The sequence below is a fragment of the Eublepharis macularius genome, chromosome 2, assembly GCF_028583425.1.
Source record: "Eublepharis macularius isolate TG4126 chromosome 2, MPM_Emac_v1.0, whole genome shotgun sequence".
NCBI lineage: Eukaryota > Metazoa > Chordata > Lepidosauria > Squamata > Eublepharidae > Eublepharis > Eublepharis macularius.
The window spans coordinates 223,397,636-223,415,625 of NC_072791.1; the positions used below are offsets into that span (position 1 = coordinate 223,397,636).

At 43.1% G+C, this 17,990-nt stretch overlaps 1 protein-coding gene across 1 annotated transcript in view; it reads left to right on the plus strand.

Annotated features, from left to right (window-relative positions):
* The window catches only part of STAT4 (signal transducer and activator of transcription 4), a 52,935-nt gene that overhangs the window by 29,913 nt on the left and 5,032 nt on the right, over nucleotides 1-17,990 (plus strand). Inside the window, exons 12-21 of the mRNA XM_054971141.1 lie at nucleotides 334-351; nucleotides 450-543; nucleotides 2,148-2,192; nucleotides 3,937-4,020; nucleotides 6,683-6,781; nucleotides 11,695-11,830; nucleotides 12,764-12,816; nucleotides 14,033-14,127; nucleotides 15,363-15,499; nucleotides 16,591-16,782. Of these exons, the coding sequence (XP_054827116.1) occupies nucleotides 334-351; nucleotides 450-543; nucleotides 2,148-2,192; nucleotides 3,937-4,020; nucleotides 6,683-6,781; nucleotides 11,695-11,830; nucleotides 12,764-12,816; nucleotides 14,033-14,127; nucleotides 15,363-15,499; nucleotides 16,591-16,782 (953 nt within the window). The remainder of the gene's footprint in view (nucleotides 1-333; nucleotides 352-449; nucleotides 544-2,147; nucleotides 2,193-3,936; nucleotides 4,021-6,682; nucleotides 6,782-11,694; nucleotides 11,831-12,763; nucleotides 12,817-14,032; nucleotides 14,128-15,362; nucleotides 15,500-16,590; nucleotides 16,783-17,990) is intronic.

Below are 17,990 nucleotides of genomic sequence, written 5' to 3' on the forward strand. Positions count from 1 at the left end.
TCATTTCAGTAAATGTGTTGTTGAGGTGACAGAGAGTGTGCTGTATCAGGACTCATTATTTAAAAATTACCACTCTTTCTTTTTTCACTTCCTTTGGGTGTGGTTGGCTCCGCCTCTTGCAGCAGCCGTTTTGTGGTGGGTTCCACGTCCGGCAGCTGCCATTTTGTGGTTGTGATCACCATCCTGTGTAAGAATTCTAAAGGTGCCTACAGGGTCAAAAATGTTGGGGACCCCTACAGTAGTAAACTTATTCCTCTGTTAGAATTTTGTTAGGCATTCTATATTACAAAGACTTACACAGTGTATTTCTTGTGGTTTTTTTTTTCAATCCAGGAATGCTTCTCCTATAAGGTAAGAAAATTTAAATGGTGCCACGTCTTCTTTAATGAGCTGCATTGTCCCACATTATAGCAGTCCTGCAACCTGCCATGTTGTGACCTGTCTTCTAGCAGTCGCAGATTTGTTCTTTGTGGCACTCATGTCAAAGCTATGACCATGGATGAATCTGCAAATGGGAGTCTTTCTGTGGAATTTCGACATTTGGTAAGGCAATAATTTTATTAATTATGATGATGCAGAAATTACAAAAATAGATGCATTCTTGATACTTGCTGTCAATTACATACTGGTAGATCCCTTTGAATTTGTCGGGATTCATACAAGTGGTGCTTATCTACCACTGCCATTGACCTGACGGAAAACTCCCCAAGTGCATAAATGGTTACAAGCTGATAAGCAGAAATCTCATTTTCCTGGCCCCTCTAATACAAGACCTTAGTTTCTTACTAGAGATGGGCACAAACCGAAATACGAACCAAAATTCATGACGAACCAGGCCGGTTCGTGGTTCACGAACCAGCGGTTCATCAGATCCCATTTCTAATGAACCGCCACAAACTTTAGGCTGGTTTGTTTGGTTCGTTTTTTGGTTTGTCATTGTAGACAGCCTGGTGCCGATCAATCAGTCTCCTAGGCAACAGGGGATGGACTTCCTGCAGACCTTCTGCTGGTCCAGAAGTGGCCTTCTGCTGACCCGGAAGTGACAATTTTCTGACCTGGATATGACGTTTTCACGAACCAAACGAACTGGTTCACAAACTGGGGGCAGGTTTGTGAAAGTTCGCAGTTCATGGTTCGTGAAATTTGACGAACCACATGGTTCATTTTTTTACTGGTTTATGCCCGTCTCTGTTTCTAACACTGCAACACACACACGTCATGACATTCTATGCTTCGTCAGGTCATCTTCACACGTCCTAATTACACATGTAAAAAAGCAGAGTGTGAATGTTACAAGCCCACATTTCCTTTGCCACTCGCTAGGGTTTACTGCCAGAAAATATGTGAAATGGTAGAAAGGAAGAGAAATCCAAGATGTTAGAGGCGGGGGGGATCTTTTCCTGATCCCAGAAAAATCTCTCTGTAGACCAAACTAGACATTCTGCTAGGAGTTCCACAGATGGAGCTGTCAGTAGGTTTCCTCTCCTCTTTAGATAGCAGGTATGAAGAGGGGAAGGAGGACACTGATTCAGGTCAGGACGGCAGCTTAAAGGAAGGATAGATGTAAGCCTTTCCCCCGCACCATTTCCCCAGCCTGCAATAGAGTTGCGATTTTCTGCATTAAGCAAATGTTGTGTAGTGTACACATTGTGGTGTTTTCATTATTAAACATAAAATAGCGTCATGAGGCTACATGTACACACTACCAAGTTCCCATGTTTGTTGAGAAAAACACTTTGTATCACATGTGCAATTGAAGTTTTTGTCTCCCAGGTACACATTAGTTCTTTTCTGTTTGCGGCCACAGTATGCAGGAGAAAGGCTGTAGCACCACCACCCCTTATTTTTTCCATTGACCTGTGGCTCATATTACTGATATGGCTGTAGTGAGTTTCACAGCAGAACCAATAGTAGCCCCAGGGGGTGGTTAGAGGATGTGGAAGCGGTTACTTCTTGTGCGCAATGGTCACAAACAGAAAAGAGCCAGTGTGCATCTAGGAGGCACAAAGCTTCCATCGCACATGTGAAGGAAAGTTCTTGAGGTGTTCCCCAGCAAACATGAGGACTTCATCTTGTGTAGATGGCACCTCATTTAATCAATGAACCCTTTCCAACCTGTTAATCTTGGTCTTAATTTTTAATATTAGCAACCAAAAGAGATGAAGTCCTCTGCTGGAAACAAGGGATATGAGGTAGGAAGAAAGATTTCTTTGGATTGCTTTTTTTGGTACGCTGCACCCAAATTCTGTTGCGTCATGTAAAGTTTCATCGTTTGAAATGCTTTTCCTTTAAGGATGAACTCCTACATTCAGTTGTTAATTATAGAGGGAAAAATAGGGAGCTGAAGCACAATTACTAAGGTCTTCTGTTGTTTTTTAAAAAAATGGAAAATAGCACAAGGTCTTAATAAGGCCTAATTTGTTCCTTCCTTCCCTCTGATGTTTAAGTAGAAATTAGCTTTGGAGCTCCCCCTTCTGGATAAATTATTTTACATCACTTGAGACCTACAAACAAAAATACCCGGCAAGATCTGCAAAAAAGTAAATCCGTATTTGAAATGAATTAACAATATGCCATGGCCAGTAGATTGCTTTATGAGATGGCCCCAGGGCTTTTTTTCTAGGGAAAGAGGTGGTGGAACTCAGTGGGTTGCCCTCGGAGAAAATGGTCACATGGCTGGTGGCCCCGCCCCCTGATCTCCAGACAGAGGGGAGTTGAGATTGCCCTCCGTGCTGCACGGCGCGGAGGGCAATCTCAACTCCCCTCTGTCTGGAGATCAGGGGGCGGGGCCACCAGCCATGTGACCATTTTCAAGAGGTTCCGGAACTCCGTTCCCCCACGTTCCCCCTGAAAAAAAGCCCTGGATGGCCCCTTTGAGAAACCGCTGAGGAATCCTTTGGTCAAGATTTCTATCCACCCCCAAGTGGCCCACTGGGCAACCTTTCTACCAACCATAGTTGGTTCTAGGACTGAATTTCAATGGACTTCTTTCCCTTGAAAGACATGCTGAATGCTCTCTTCTCTTAGATGTCTTCGTACCTGCCTCCAGGTAGCTCCCTGTGGTAATCTATACCTGTCAGCGTAGGCCCTGGAGAAGTCAAACCAGGTTGCTTCCTTGTAACTGGGCATCTAGCAGTCATACGACGGTCTCACCTTTCCTTCACCACACACTCTTCACTTCTTGTGGTGTACTCATACATTGGAAGGAATTGAGCGGGTGGTATAGCTCCTTCCCCTCAGAGCACACAGTTTGGAGCTGCATTTCTAAGGAGAGAGGCATTTCCTGCCTGAGGTCTAGCTCTAGACGTTTCTGAAGAGACACTGTTAGCAAGCGCAAAGTCCATCAGTGTGGTGCACTATGAAGAAGTATTTTTAAAATAATCGGAGAGAGTTTTTTGTTTTACCTAGTCTGTTCCTGAATCTCTAGCTTTTGAGCTGCAGGTTGCCTGTGTGGGAACAGAAGACTCTAAGCCCTCTATAAATGGAGGCAATCTAAAGGGTTTCTCTCAATTGTCTATTTCCCGGGATAGGCAAAGCGTTTCAAGAAAGGGAAGAGAATTGGAATTTATGTTTTCTACTAGAATTCACGACCAGAAAGGAAGGTTTTGGTCACTATCAGTAAGCTTTGGGAATGTAAGAGGCACAGCGAAGAACAAATAAAACCCTGCATGGCTTTTAAAATCCTGTGGTTTTTAATATAAATTAAATGTTGAAAGGTTTTTTTAAAAAAAACCTCTCAATTACAGTGCCATTGAAGGGAAAGTTACACACTTTTCCTGTTGAGGGCTTGCCAAGGGCATAGTTTTGCTTAAGATGACATTGTTAGAAGTCTCAATTATTTTTCTACATTCTGTTTTGACAGAAGTGTTAACATTCAGCATTCAAGAATTTTTGAGTCAGTGCACAACTTCTGAATTTTCTTTTTTTTCCCTTCAGGGTCCTCAAATGGTAACTGAAGAGTTGCACTCTATCAGCTTTGAAACACAGGTCTGCTTATACGGGTTAACCATAGACTTGGAAGTAAGTGCCTTCAGAATTTTGGGGGTGAGGGGTGGGGAGAAGCGGACCATGTGAAAGGAACACTTTACATAGGAAATGTGTACATGAGCACGTTCCAAATGGCCACAGAGCAGCTTTGTCATTCTCATGTTCTTAAAATGCACTGCTATTCACTTTTGCTGAATGCAGAACATTTGTGTTGTGGTTTTTTTGAGGAAGAAGTTTTCAGCTCTCCCAGTTAAATTCTCCTTATTAAGGATGACCCAAGCGAAAAATTACTTTTTTTTTTGTCTGTTAGATAAGGCAAGCTCATAGAGGATCAGTCTGTGAACAGCCATGGCATTTATGTGAAATCTCACTGTTCAGAAGTTGTATATGAGATGCAGCATGCGTGCGTGTGAAAAGCTGAAAACCAAAAAAAATGAAGCATGCAGCACAGAATGCTCCTCACAAAATAAGACCAGTTGCATACATAACTAGGATAATTCATTTTAGACATAGAGGTGTTTTCCATGCAAGGACAAGCTTGTGTGGTTTCCCCACTGCTTCTATGCTTGCTGATACAGCTCAGCGGCAATGGGGCTTCCACACAGCAGATTTCCCCATAATTTCCCTGCCCCAGTCCCCCAGAAGTAGCTACCCCCCCACCACATTCCCCCAAGGCTTTTGCAGTTGTTTTTAAAATCAGCAATTGAATATCTCCTTATAACAATATAATCAGGTTTCTCTGGATTCTCAGCTTTCATTTTTTTTAAAAGTAAGTCTGTAGCCCTTTTTGTTGTGGAGCTATATCTTTCCTCTTATATATGTGCAATGAAAAGGCCTAGAAACTTCCTTTTTAAAAAAAATGAAAGCTGGGAATTCAGAGAACCTGACAGAGAGACTGTTATATCTTTATAACAATATCCGTTGTCTGGTGGGAGGGAAAAGAAAAGACCATTGTGGAAAAGGGAAGGAAAATGGCTGCTGTGTAGGCAGTACTAGGAAAGGCCAAACTTCCTGCTCCCATGGCAGCCATCCAGACTTTGCTGTGATCTTTTCCAAAATTTCACAGCAGCAAAGCAGGTCTGGGAAAGATGAGAGAAAAGCCAGGGAAGCCCTGGAATGTGCACAGAAGCATAGTTGTACTGCTCCCAGAATAATAGTCATGCTGTAGGGTAGCAGGAAAAAGAATACCCATTTCCCAACATCATCAAGCTGTGTGGAAATGGCCCTAATTTGCCTGAGAGGAGAGTTAGCATAGCGCAAGAGCCCCAAGCTTGGTGCCTGTGGGTGCCAAGGTGCCCGCCAGCACTTTTCCTGGCACCTGCCACATATTTTTAGAAAGCGGCAGGACCGGGTGGGGCTCGTGCCCAGCAGAGCTTTTGATTGGCTGTGCAGATTTTTTAAAAATTGTTTCAGCAGCCGCTGCCTCAACAACACAAGGATATTCACTGCATGACTGAAGGTAAGCTGTGTGTATGCAAGAAAATATTTTTAAGCCGTGTGTTAATTTAAAATGCATCCTGTTAAGCAGAGCTTCTGCCTGAGTTATTGAAGAGTTACTTATTAAAGTTACACTTGACTTCTCTCTCTGATATTTTGTGGCTGGCTATGCCTTTTGTGGCAGCCATTTTGTGGTTGCACCCAGGGCTTTTTTTCTGGGAAAAGAGGTGGTGGAACTCAGTGGGTTGCCCTCGGAGAAAATGGTCACATGGCTGGTGGCCCCGCCCCCTGATCTCCAGACAGAGGGGAGTTAAGATTGCCCTCTGCACCGCTCAGCGGTGCGGAGGGCAATCTCAACTCCCCTCTGTCTGGAGATCAGGGGGTGGGGCCACAATCCATGTGACCATTTTCAAGAGGTTCCGGAACTCCGTTCCACCGCATTCCAGCTGGAAAAAAACCCTGGTTGCGCCCACCACCCCGCATCAGAATTCCAAAGGTACCCTCAGGCCCAGAAAGATGGGGGACCCCGGCATAGAACATAGCCCTGCACGTGGAATCCAACTGAGTTCCAAAAATGCTGGTTAACTACAGAAATTCTTTTCTTGCATGTGTGTCTGCTGCATGGCATGTTCTTGTTCCTGACATTACTATTTTTTTAATTTTTAGAAAAGCATTTGAAAGAAAAAATACAAATAACAATAGAAAGTGCATAGAACCTTATACAAAATACAGAATACTAAATTTAACCTACAACAGAAAAGAACATTTAGAATATGTGGTAACTTATGGAATGTCTCTCCTCTCCCTCTCCTTAATTACTTACACCTAAAATTTCATATCAATAATATTTAATCAGTCATCTATTTTATATTTTATACTCACCGTTTTTAAGGTCTCTCTTTTGTAATTAATCTATTTCCATATTAACTGTTCTTAATGTTTCTTAACTCCGAGCTATGTAATCAAAGAAATCTTTCCATTTTTTCTGGAATTCCAATATTGGTCTGTTAGGCGCTTAAGAAGTTAATTTAGCCATCGATGCATCGTACGTTTTATCCATCCACTTAGATCTATCTGGGCAAGATTTTGTCTTCCATTTTGCTACATGTAGAACTCTAGCAGCTGTCACTATATACTTCAAAAGTTTGCCATGTTCTTTTGTGATATTGCTCAGTAGAATATTTAATAGCATATTTTTGGAATATAACTCAAACCATTCTTGACATTACTCGTGCAATCTCTCTCTTCATTCCACCAGGCAAGTTCTTTACCTGTAGTGATGATATCCAATGTCAGCCAGTTACCTAATGCTTGGGCTTCCATTATTTGGTACAACTTGTCAACAAATGAACCCCAGGTAGGTTTTGTGTATCATTTTTTTCCCCTTCCTTTCTCAAAGATCAAGTAAGAAGCTTTTTGTGATCTGAAAAGACAAGTTGGGTCCAATGGAGCCCAACCATAAGGATACGATTCTTTCCCACCTTCACCCCGTGACACCCTCCTTCCCACCCTGTGGCCTTGTGAATCCTGATACTAGAGATGTTGGGACTTGCATGAATGAAAAACCACACCATCGTGGTGTGTGGGTGTATGAATATGAGGAAGCAGAACCAGACAAAATCATCTTCCTCTTCAGTAGTGCTTTAACTGTAACAAGAAATTCCATTGGTTCAGGAATAGTGCCTCTCCCTGGGGTATGGTACCCCCTCTGTCACATGGCTCTCCCCCCCCCCATGAATCCCTCAGCTTCTACCCAGGGAGTGACTGGGAGGTCTTGGAGGCTGTTGAGTGAAGGGAGGGCAGGAAACAACCACATCAGTACATGCCCCAGATGATCCAAGCCATACATACCATGCTTTTTAAAAAAAATTTATTGGTGAGTACATAAAGTATTATTCAATACACAAATTCCCCATCTTATCTAAATTATATCCACCCCCACCCTTTCCCCCCCTCCTTATTGACTTCCAACAGCTTTCCACCCCCTAACCCATCTTATTATTTAAATTACTCTTAACTATAATTTTTCTAAATCTTATATATATTATATCACTTATTCTAAGCATATTCAAATTCTTCTATATCTCCAATTTTCTAATATATCAATCTACATTTCACTCTTTAAACTATCTACTTTTAATACAATTTTTTATTACTAATATTAGCTTAGATTAATTAATAACTAAATTTCCCCATTAATGGTAAAGTTACTTCTCTCTCCCCTTTATAAAGTCACATATTAATAATTCTCAAACTGCCACAGTTCTCCTTTCACATCCCATTTTTTTTCTAGATATTGTTTCAATTTCTCCCAGTCTGCAATATATTCTCCTGGATCAAGATCTTTCAGTTTTCTTGTCATTTTGTCCATTTCTGCCATGTACAACAGTTTGTAAATCCAATCTTCTATAGTTGGTATTTCTTGCACTTTCCATTTCTGCGCGTACAAAAGTCTTGCTGCTGTAATCATGTAAAATAACAATGTTCTATGCTGCTTTGGAACATCTTCCATTCCCAAGTTCAGTAGCAGCAATTCTGGGTTCTTACTTATCTGGGTTTGCAACACCTCATTAATTATTTTAATTATATCTCCCCAGTATTGCTTCGCTACCTCACAAGTCCACCACATGTGATACAATGATCCTTCGTGTTTTTTACATTTCCAGCATTTATCTGACATATTTACATTTCCAAGCGCAATCTTCTTAGGCATTAAATACCACCTATACATCATTTTATGAACATTCTCTTTAATATTGGTACAAGTTGAAGTCTTCAAAGTATTTTTCCACAAATATTCCCATGATTCCATTGTTATTTCTTTATGAAAATTTATTGCCCATTTCACCATCTGGACTTTGACTGTCTCATCTTCCGTATGCCATTTTAGAAGTATTTTATATATTTTTGAAATGTCTTTTTTACCTTCTTTTAAAATCACTTCTTCTAGCTCCAAATTTTTCAGTCTTATTCCTCCTCTTGAACAGTCCAAGTTATAAAGATCCCTGATTTGTCTATATTGAAACCATCCATATTGAGGAGATAACTCTTCTTGTGTCTTTATTTTTAATATTCTATTTTCCATCAACGTTATCTCTTTATAAGTTAAACTATGAGCAGAACCACAAGTGACAAAAGGCACAGATTGGACACTTGTCAGCTTCCCTCAAGTTTTGATGGGAAATGTAGGCATCCTGGTCTCGCAGCTTCGCTCTCCGACTGCTGTCCAATGGACTTTTCAACTGTCACTTGTCCAACATTCCGCCAAGCTGCCTACATTCCCCATCAAAACTTGAGGGAAGCAGACAAGTGTCCAATCTGTGCCTTTTGTCACTTGTGGTTCTGCTCATTGTTGTTCATTATAAACAGCTCTCGGGTCTATTACTTCATATGGTACCACCCACGACGGGATACCACTTTCCATGTAATTCTTACATTTGTTCCAGATTGTGAAAAGGCTTCTTCTAATATAGTGATGCAAAAACATAGAGTCCGCTTTAACTTTATCGTACCACAAGTAGGCATGCCATCCAAACAATTTTTTGTGCCCCTCCAAGGCCAGCAATTTATGGTCTTTTAACGTTATCCAATCTTTTAACCAGGCCAGACAAATTGCTTCGTAATATAATCTTAGTTTGGCAGTTGCAGTCCCCCCCTTTCTTTCGAATCTTGTAATACTTTCATTTTCACGCGGGGTTTCCTGCCTGCCCACACAAAGTCTGAGATTTTTCTTTGCCATTTGTCAAATTGTTTGAAGTCTCGGATAATTGGAATTGTTTGCAGCAAAAACATCACTCGCGGTAACACATTCATCTTCTGTCACATGGCTCTCCCCGCCATGAATCCCTCAGCTTCTACCCAGGAGTGATTGGGAGGTCTTGGAGGCTGTTGAGTGAAGGGATGGCAGGAAACAACCACATCAGTTACATGCCCCAGATGATCCAAGCCGTACATACCATGCTTGATTGAAGATTCTTGTGGGCTCTGGGCACGGCATGTCTGCGAACTCCCCAGTATAGCTCCCTTCCTTTTCTCCTGTTCCATTTTGCAGTTCCTTTCTTCCTCTTCCCTGTTGATTTATGGGGCTCTCTTCTCCTGGTGGAGAATGCCCTCAAGTCATAGCTGACTTATGGCAACCCCTGATGGGGTTTTCATGGCAAGAGACAGAGGGCCAAGCTACAAGTGATGAATGACACAGGTTGGAGACTTGTCGGCGTCCCTCAAGTTTTGATGGGAAATGTAGGCATGCTGGTCTCGCAACTTGGCTCTCCGACTGCTGTCCAATGGACTTTTCAACTGTCACTTGTCCAACATTCTGCCAAGCTGCCTACATTCCCCATCAAAACTTGAGGAGAGTTGACAGGTGTCGGACCTGTGTCATTCGTCACTTGTAGCTTGGCCCTAAGTTTTCGTGGTGGTTTGCCATTGCCTGTCTCTGTGGCCCTGGTCTTCTCTGGAGGTCTCCCATCCAATTACTAACCAAGGCCGACCTTTTTTAGCTTCTGAGTTCTGAGGAGATCAGGCTCACCTGGGCTCATTAATCGACTTCCTTTTGCATGTTGCAGTTCCCTTCCTCTCCTGCAGAGGCAGCAAAGCACAACTTGTTTTTTTTTTTTTAATCTTTGTGTCACTGGGGCTAAAAGAGTTGGGGAAGGTGGCTTTGCGTACTGCCTTCAGAATCTCACCTACCAAGAAACAGGAGGCGTTACAAGTCCCTCTGGGGCAGCCTCCCATTTCTTGACACAAATGGCAACAAAGCATGGGTTTTCCTGTGTTCCTTTTAGCCTTGCTGGAACCACTGGACTTAACTGGAGAAGGCCGTGAGGTGTGGCTTTGTTTCTCCCACCACTGCAGTCTTGAAGTGGAGTGAGTGTCCACTCTGGGCCTGACCTTGGCCCTTCACAACACCTGTCATGATTTATTTATTTAGAAAAAAAAATCTTACGCCACCTCTCCAGGAACCTGCCCAAGGTGGCCTACAAAGGAAACATTTTTTTAAATTAAAAGATAATAATTAAAACCCAGCATTAAAAAACCCAGCTCAGCTTAAAAACAATGGCCATACAAACAGATCACTGAACATTTAAAATAAATTTCCAGATTAAAACAGTATTAAAAGATCAACCCCATAATTTAAAAGCCTGGGTGAACAGAAATGTTTTGACTTGCCTCCCGAAAGAGAGGAACGCAGGTGCCAGGCGACCCTCAAGGGGAAGAGCGTTCCAGAAGTGAGGTGCCATTATTGAAAAAGCCCTTTCTCTGGTTGCCACCAGGGCACAGAGAACTGGGCTTGTGAGGCAGATTTTAACTGGTGGGATAGACAATATGAGACGAGTAAGTACACTGACCCCAAGCCGTTTAGGATTGTGAAGGTAAGAACCAGGACTTTGAATTGTGCCTGGAAAGAAACGGCAGCCAGGGCAAATCTCCTGGCACTGGGGTGAAACGATCATTGTATCCTTCCCCAGCCATAGTCTGGCTGCTCGTGAGATGGCCGTTGATGGTGGAAAGTGCCCTCAAGTCACAAGCGACTTACGGCGACCCCGTAGGGTTATCAAGGCAAGAGATGCGCAGAAGTGGCTTGCCATTGCCTGCCTCTGCGTAGCTCTCCTAGTCCTTCGTGGTGTTCCATCCAAGTACAAAGCAAGTCTGACCCTGTTTAGCTTCCAGAAAGTGGCACAGTCAGAGCCAAACTACAAGTGACGTCTTACACAGGTTGGACACTTGTCAGCTTCCCTCAAGTTTTGATGGGAAATGTAGGCATCCTGGTCTTGCAGCTGTAATGGAGAGCCAAGCTATAAAACCAGGACTCCTACATTTCCCATCAAAACGTGAGGGAAGCTGACAAGTGTCCAACCTGTGTAAGACGTCACTTGTAGTTTGGCTCTCGGGCTTGCTTGGGCTATCCAGGACAAGGCAGGATAGATATTACATAATGCTAATTATCGTTGCCTTTTGGACTAACTGAATCCAGCAGTGTTTTTCATCAAGTATAAGAGATCGGAATTGCACCCAAAGTTCAATCCCATTTAAAATACTCCTGATGTATTCTCCTCCTCCTCCTCCTCATTATTGTTGTTGTTGTTATTACTATTATTATTAGTCCACCTTTCTCACTGAAATCCAAGGCAGATCACACAGTGTGAGTGAAAATACAATAAACAGCTAGGACATTCACTGAAAAAAGTACAATAATGTAGCTAATAACGTTTTGGATTTTCCCAGATGAGTAGCTAATAAAATACTGTGTTAACCCTTCCTTGGCTGCAGAACTTGGCTTTCTTTAATAATCCACCATCCATCACTTTGAGCCAGCTCCTGGAAGTGCTGAGCTGGCAGTTTTCATCCTACGTTGGCCGCGGCCTCAATGCTGATCAGCTCAGCATGCTGGCGGAAAAACTTACAGGTAGGAACTTCAGAAATACCTTTGACCCTTGGAAGCCGAACGGTGTCCAGTTTCCAGGCAGAAGCAATTTGCTTAAAATTATTTCTGCCAGATTATTACTAAATCATATGAGTCATTTTAGTTTTCCTTTTGCTGTTCGGCAGGAATGTCCCCGATGGATTCTAGCTCTGGAGTGTTTATAGTTTAGCTCCAGTTGAGATTTTTTGCTTGGTTTTTAAAATACGGTAAATATACTGTGTCAGCTGCATTGGTTGCCAGTGGAGTACCAGATCAGATTCAAGGTTTTGGTACTAACCTACAAAGCCCTAAGTGGACTGGACTAGCATATCTGCCTTTCCCTGTATATGCCCCGGAGGACACATTGATCAGCAGAAAAACAACTATTGGTGGTCCCTGGCTCCAGAGAGGCCCGCCTGGCCTCAACCAGAGCCGGGGCCTTTTTGGTCCTGGCCCCAACCTGGTGGAACTCTCTGTCCAGAGCCCGGCAGGAATTGTTGTCCTTTCGCTGGGCCAGTAAGACAGAGATGTTCCACCAGGCATATGGCTGAGTCTGGGCTAAGCCTTCGCCGGCCATGTGGGTGAAGGGTGTGAATAAATGTTTTAACCCTCCCCATCAGATGTTCCACCACCACCGTGCTTTTTAACAGCTTAATAGCATCTGAAAATTATAGCAATGGTTGCTGCTGTGATATTTATTTATTACTATTGTTATAACTGCTTAAGATCTTACAATGTTTTTATATTGTTTTTATGGCTAATTTGAATATTTATTGCTGTATTGTGTTTTAAACTATGTAGTCTGCCCTGAGCCCACTTGTGAGGAGGGCAGAATAGAAATCCAGTGAAACAAACAAACAGTTTTGGCTTTGCAGTATTAAAAACAGATTTGTTCGGAATGACTTTTACCTCACGTTTCTTCTTCTTGAATTTTAGGACAGCAAGTTATTTACAGCAGTTACCAACTTTACTGGTCAAAATTCTGCAAGGTGTATCTTTGTTAACAGAATTAAGAGTACTCGTGTTCTTCTTGTCGGTATCGTTACACCAAAGGTCCTTTGTACGCGGCTAGTTTAATGCCCCAAGCACAGTTTAATTTCTTGTGATGTTCCCGCGAGTCCCCTTTCAAGGGTAAAGGTGCATGTCTCCAGATGTGATTGGCAGCACTCCTCCTATTTCCAAAAGCTTTCTAGTTGCACGACAGGATTGAAAACCTCCTATCACAAAATGTCAGGACTTCTGCAATGAGCAAGTCTTGCGTCTCAGCTTTGTGGTTGAAAAGGGTCGTTTCCACACAGGGACAGGCTTGTGTGGTTTCCCCTTTGCGGGTATGGCTGCTGCTGATAGAGCACTACAGCAGTGGCGCTTTCACAGCAGATTTGCTTGCAGTCGTCCAGCAGTGGCCATTCCCTTTTCCCGGGGCCACTGGGTCTTTTTCAATTTTTTTAAAATGGAAACTGAACATCGTTATACTGATGTAACATTATAACAATATGTGTAACTGGTTCTCTGAATGCCCAGCTTTTGTTAAAAACAAGAAGTAATTTTTAGCCCTGTCTGCAATGGAGGGGCTATTTAATAGCACATGAATGAATGGCTAACAAGCTAAGAGTAACCTTATATGTTAATTTAAAGTTCCCTAACAACAACAACAACACTCAATTTATATACCACCCTTCAGGACTACTTAACATCCACTCAGCGGTTTACAAAGTATGTTATTATTATCCCCACAACAATCACCCTGTGAGGTGGGTGGGGCTGAGAGAGCTCTGAGAGAGCTGTGACTGTCCCAAGGTCACCCAGCTGGCTTTAAGCGGAGGAGCGGGGAATCAAACCCGGTTCTCCAGATTAGACTCCTGCTGCTCTTAACCACTACACCAAACTGGCTAAAATACATGGTTAATTTTTTTTAAGTGTGTTAAATCCAAGAAAGACAAACACACTGAGAATAGCACACTAAGATCTCAAATGACATCATTTTAAATTGTAAAAAATAACGTGTTCAAAGTTAGAAGAAGATCAATGGGAGGAAGGACAAAAATTCCAACTTTTTAATTTGTGCTCTGGGAAAAAATGGGGGGGGGGGAGGAAAAACCAAATATTCTGGAATATATATATATATTTGGCTCTGGTTATGTTTAAAAAAAGGTATTTGCACAAAATTGAAGACTTAAAGGAACTTTGTTTTTCTTTTATAAACAGGAACACTTGCCAGGGAAATCATTTACATTTTGGGTATGGCTTGAAGCAATCTTGGAATTAATTAAAAAACATATTCTTCCCCTTTGGATTGATGGGTGAGTCGCTGTACATAAATCAGCTATGGACACGGCTTTTTTTCAGGGAAAAGAGGTGGTGGGACTCAGTGGGTTGCCCTTGGCGAAAATGATCACATGGCCGGTGGCCCCGCCCCCTGATCTCCAGACAGAGGGGAGTTTAGATTGCCCGGAGGGCAATCTGAACTCCCCTCTGTCTGGAGATCAGGGGGCAGGGCCACCAGCCATGTGACCATTTTCAAGAGGTTCTGGAACTCCGTTCTACCCTGTTCCCGCTGAATAAAAGCCCTGGCTATGGATAATATTGATTGTTCTTTCTGTTTTATCAAGTCAGTAATACAGACACTACCATGACCTGGATAGTCTAAGCAAGCCCAATCTCATCAGATCTTGGAAGCTAAGCAGGGTTGGTCTTGGTTAGTAATTGGATGGGAGACCTCCAACAAAGACCAGGGTTGCAGAGGCAGGCAATGGCAAACCACCTCTGTTCGTCTCTTGCCATGAAAACCCCAGCAGGGGTCGCCATAAGTCAGCTACGATTTGTCGGCAATTTCCACCACCACCAATACGGACACTAGACAGCCCAGACAGCATAAAGAGCGTTGAATTTGCTTGAGTGAGTGGGTTCTCCCCACATAGTTTGGATTGGAGTGAGTTTTTAGCTTTCCCTTGCTTTGCATTATCAGCTGCAGATCTACCACTTGTTAAACGGAGAAGGTCTTTGGCTCACTGGAGGAGCCTCTGCTTTGCATGCAGAAGTTCCAGGTTCGATCCCAAGCATCTTCAGTTTTTTTAAAAAAGGACCAGGCAGTAGTGAAAGACCACCAGCTGAGGCCCCAGAGAGCTCCCGCCGGTCTGAGTAGGATTGTAGCCCATGCAATCCCAGAGTTACACCTTCAAAGTTTGTTTTAGGATTGCATTGCTAATATCCCAACCCTAAGCATTTTGTTTATTTGAGGATTTAGAAATTAGAGTCAAGCTACAAGTGATGCCTTACATAGGTTGGACACTGGTCAGCTTCCCTCAAGTTTTGATGGGAAATGTAGGCGTCCTGGTTTTACAGCTTGGCTGTCCATTACAGCTGCAAGACCAGGACGCCTACATTTCCCATCAAAACTCGAGGGAAGTCGACAAGTGTCCAACCTGTGTCAGGCGTCACTTGTAGCTTGGCTCACCAGTGCCTATCTGTGATATCTCCATTATATCTTGCCATGCATGTACATAAATACACCATTTCTTTTCCTGTGTATTTGCAGATGCATCATGGGGTTTGTGAGCAAAGAGAAGGAGCGCGTTCTGCTGAAGGACAAGATGCCTGGGACGTTCCTGTTGAGGTTCAGTGAAAGCAACTTAGGAGGGATTACTTTTACCTGGGTCTACAAGTCGGAAAGTGGTAAGCGCTAAATCGTAAGGTGCCGGAACTGTTATGCTTGGATTCAGCTTTGCTCTCCCCTTCCCCAAGTTCAACCTGTTTAGAAATATTCCTGTGTAACGTATCGGGTTGGCCCTTGTGCAAGGTAGAAGGCAAGGATCTCGTTTGCTTCCGTTTGAAGTTATGTCTCCAGTAACTTTTATTAATTGAAGCAAATAGTGATTCCTCTAAACAGATAGTAGTAAATTATCTGTATCATCAACTGTGATGCCACAGTTCAAAAGTCACATTCTCGCAATGCAGATTTGCCCTGCTCGTTATATTTACATTTATTGCAAGTTGATTCTCCGCTGCCTTCAAATTATTGTTCTGTACGCAATTAAAGCTGAGATATATCCTGATTTTTGCACCCGAGCAGTCTGCATTCATTGCGGTAGGTGACAGAGGGCTGGTAGCCACTATTAGCAGGTACTCAGAAATCTGTTCTTTTAAACTTGTACCTGGTCTGGATGAAAATGTCCTCAGGGCTGAATATAACTAGGAATGCCATCAGAACAGCTATCACTTTTCTTCCTTCTTCCACAAGCAGACCCCTGTTGGTAGGTTTGGAGCACAGTGAAAGATATTGCATGAATACACCCAGGGCTTTTTTTCTGGGAAAAGAGGTGGTGGAACTCAGTGGGTTACCCTCGGAGGAAATGGTCACATGGCTGGTGGCCCCGCCCTCTGATCTCCAGACAGAGGGGAGTTGAGATTGAGTTGAATCTCAACTCCCCTCTGTCTGGAGATCAGGGGGCGGGGCCACCAGCCATGTGACCATTTTCAAGAGGTTCCGGAACTCCGTTCCCCCACATTCCCCCTGAAAAAAAGCCCTGAATACACCACACAATACAGAGGGGGAAGGGGTGTTTTTCAGTTGCTTAGACTATGCAGTGCTTTCTGTCATGCCCAAGCCCAGTTCCCAAGAGGCAGTACAAGAACTCACAAGTGGACAAAATGCACAAGGCATCCCTGTAGAGTGTTCATAGATACTGCTCACTACTGGTGGTCCACACACAATTTGAGCCACGGGGTGTCAGCCATTGCTGTAAGCAACTTTGTTGTCTCTACAGGAGAAGAGATCTTCCATTCTGTTGAACCGTACAACAAGGGTCGTTTAACTGCGTTGCCGTTTGCTGACATTTTACGAGATTACAAAGTTATTGTGGCGGATAATGTCCCTGAAAACCCCCTGAAATACCTTTATCCAGATATCCCTAAAGACAAAGCCTTTGGAAAACACTACAGCTCCCAGCCGAATGAAGGTGGGATATTGTTTCATTTGTTACCTCTTTTAAATATTTTTTCCCCTTGTTCTACGTAAAATCAGGAGAGGTGAAAACCGCACACAGGTTATTTCCATGCGTGGTGTAATTGTACCAAAGTTATATTATATTTGGAAGAAGAAATAGAAACAAAGATGCAGAATGTAACATTTATGGTACAATTAACTGAAGTCAACGGGTTTAGAAGGGTGTAACTCTTGAGTCTGTCTACATGAGACGCCTTGGTACATGTTCGTCAAGAATAGAGAGATGCAATGTTAGCCAGGAAGCATAGTTGAAAAAGACAGAGCTGGTGGAGATTGCACCTCACAGGTTTGTTAATTTCATCTTTGCTTCCCCAAAAGTTCTGTCAATTTCACCTCACCAGTCTAAACTTGTGTGGGATCTCAACCAGAGGGCAGCAAGGAATGGAAATGGGTTGGAGCTGCCTTCCGGAGCTGGGCTTGGACCTGGAGAGGTTATAATGGGCTGAAGTTTCCCTTCTGGCATTTCACAGCCCCTTCACACAGCTCCAGTGTATAGCAAAGCCTTTGCCCTGCCGCCGGCTCTTGTCTTTTTAAACTACCCTTCCCGGCTAACATTGCATCTCCCGACACATGTTCTTCACATGTCAGATGTCTCATGCAGAGAGACTTTCTGTTTATGACTATAATGTATTATTTTCTGTAAAAAACATTAAGAAAAGACCGAACTTAAGGGGCAAATTGAACACTAGTGTATGTAATCAGCCCCTGACTTTAATATTTTTAAACCAAAAAAGTCCTGGGAGGCGAAGTTTTTGAGCAGAATCCCAGCTAAGAAAAATGTCTGTCAGCATCTTTCCGTGCCCTCCTGTTCCTCTGCAAAATGGCTTGTGGCTTGTTGAGGATTAGAATGTTAAATATAGTCAAGACTAGTCACGTAGCTACGTTTTATAATGGTTAACTTGTTTTTCTAAATCTGGTACTTATTGCCTTAATGCATTTGGTTCTTGGTAGGTCCGTAGAATAGATGGACTAAGGGCCAAACGACAAGTGACAGCAGCCAGGGGTCCATCCCATGGCCAGCAACCCGTTTTAGAAGCGTTTCTAGTTCTTTTAAAAGTGCCATGAGGCAGCAGTGGGGTGGGGGGAGGTCTCTTTTTGGAAAAGACGTGGAGAGGAGAGCTCTTGGGACTGCTGTGCATGTGCTGTGGATCAGGGCCTTGT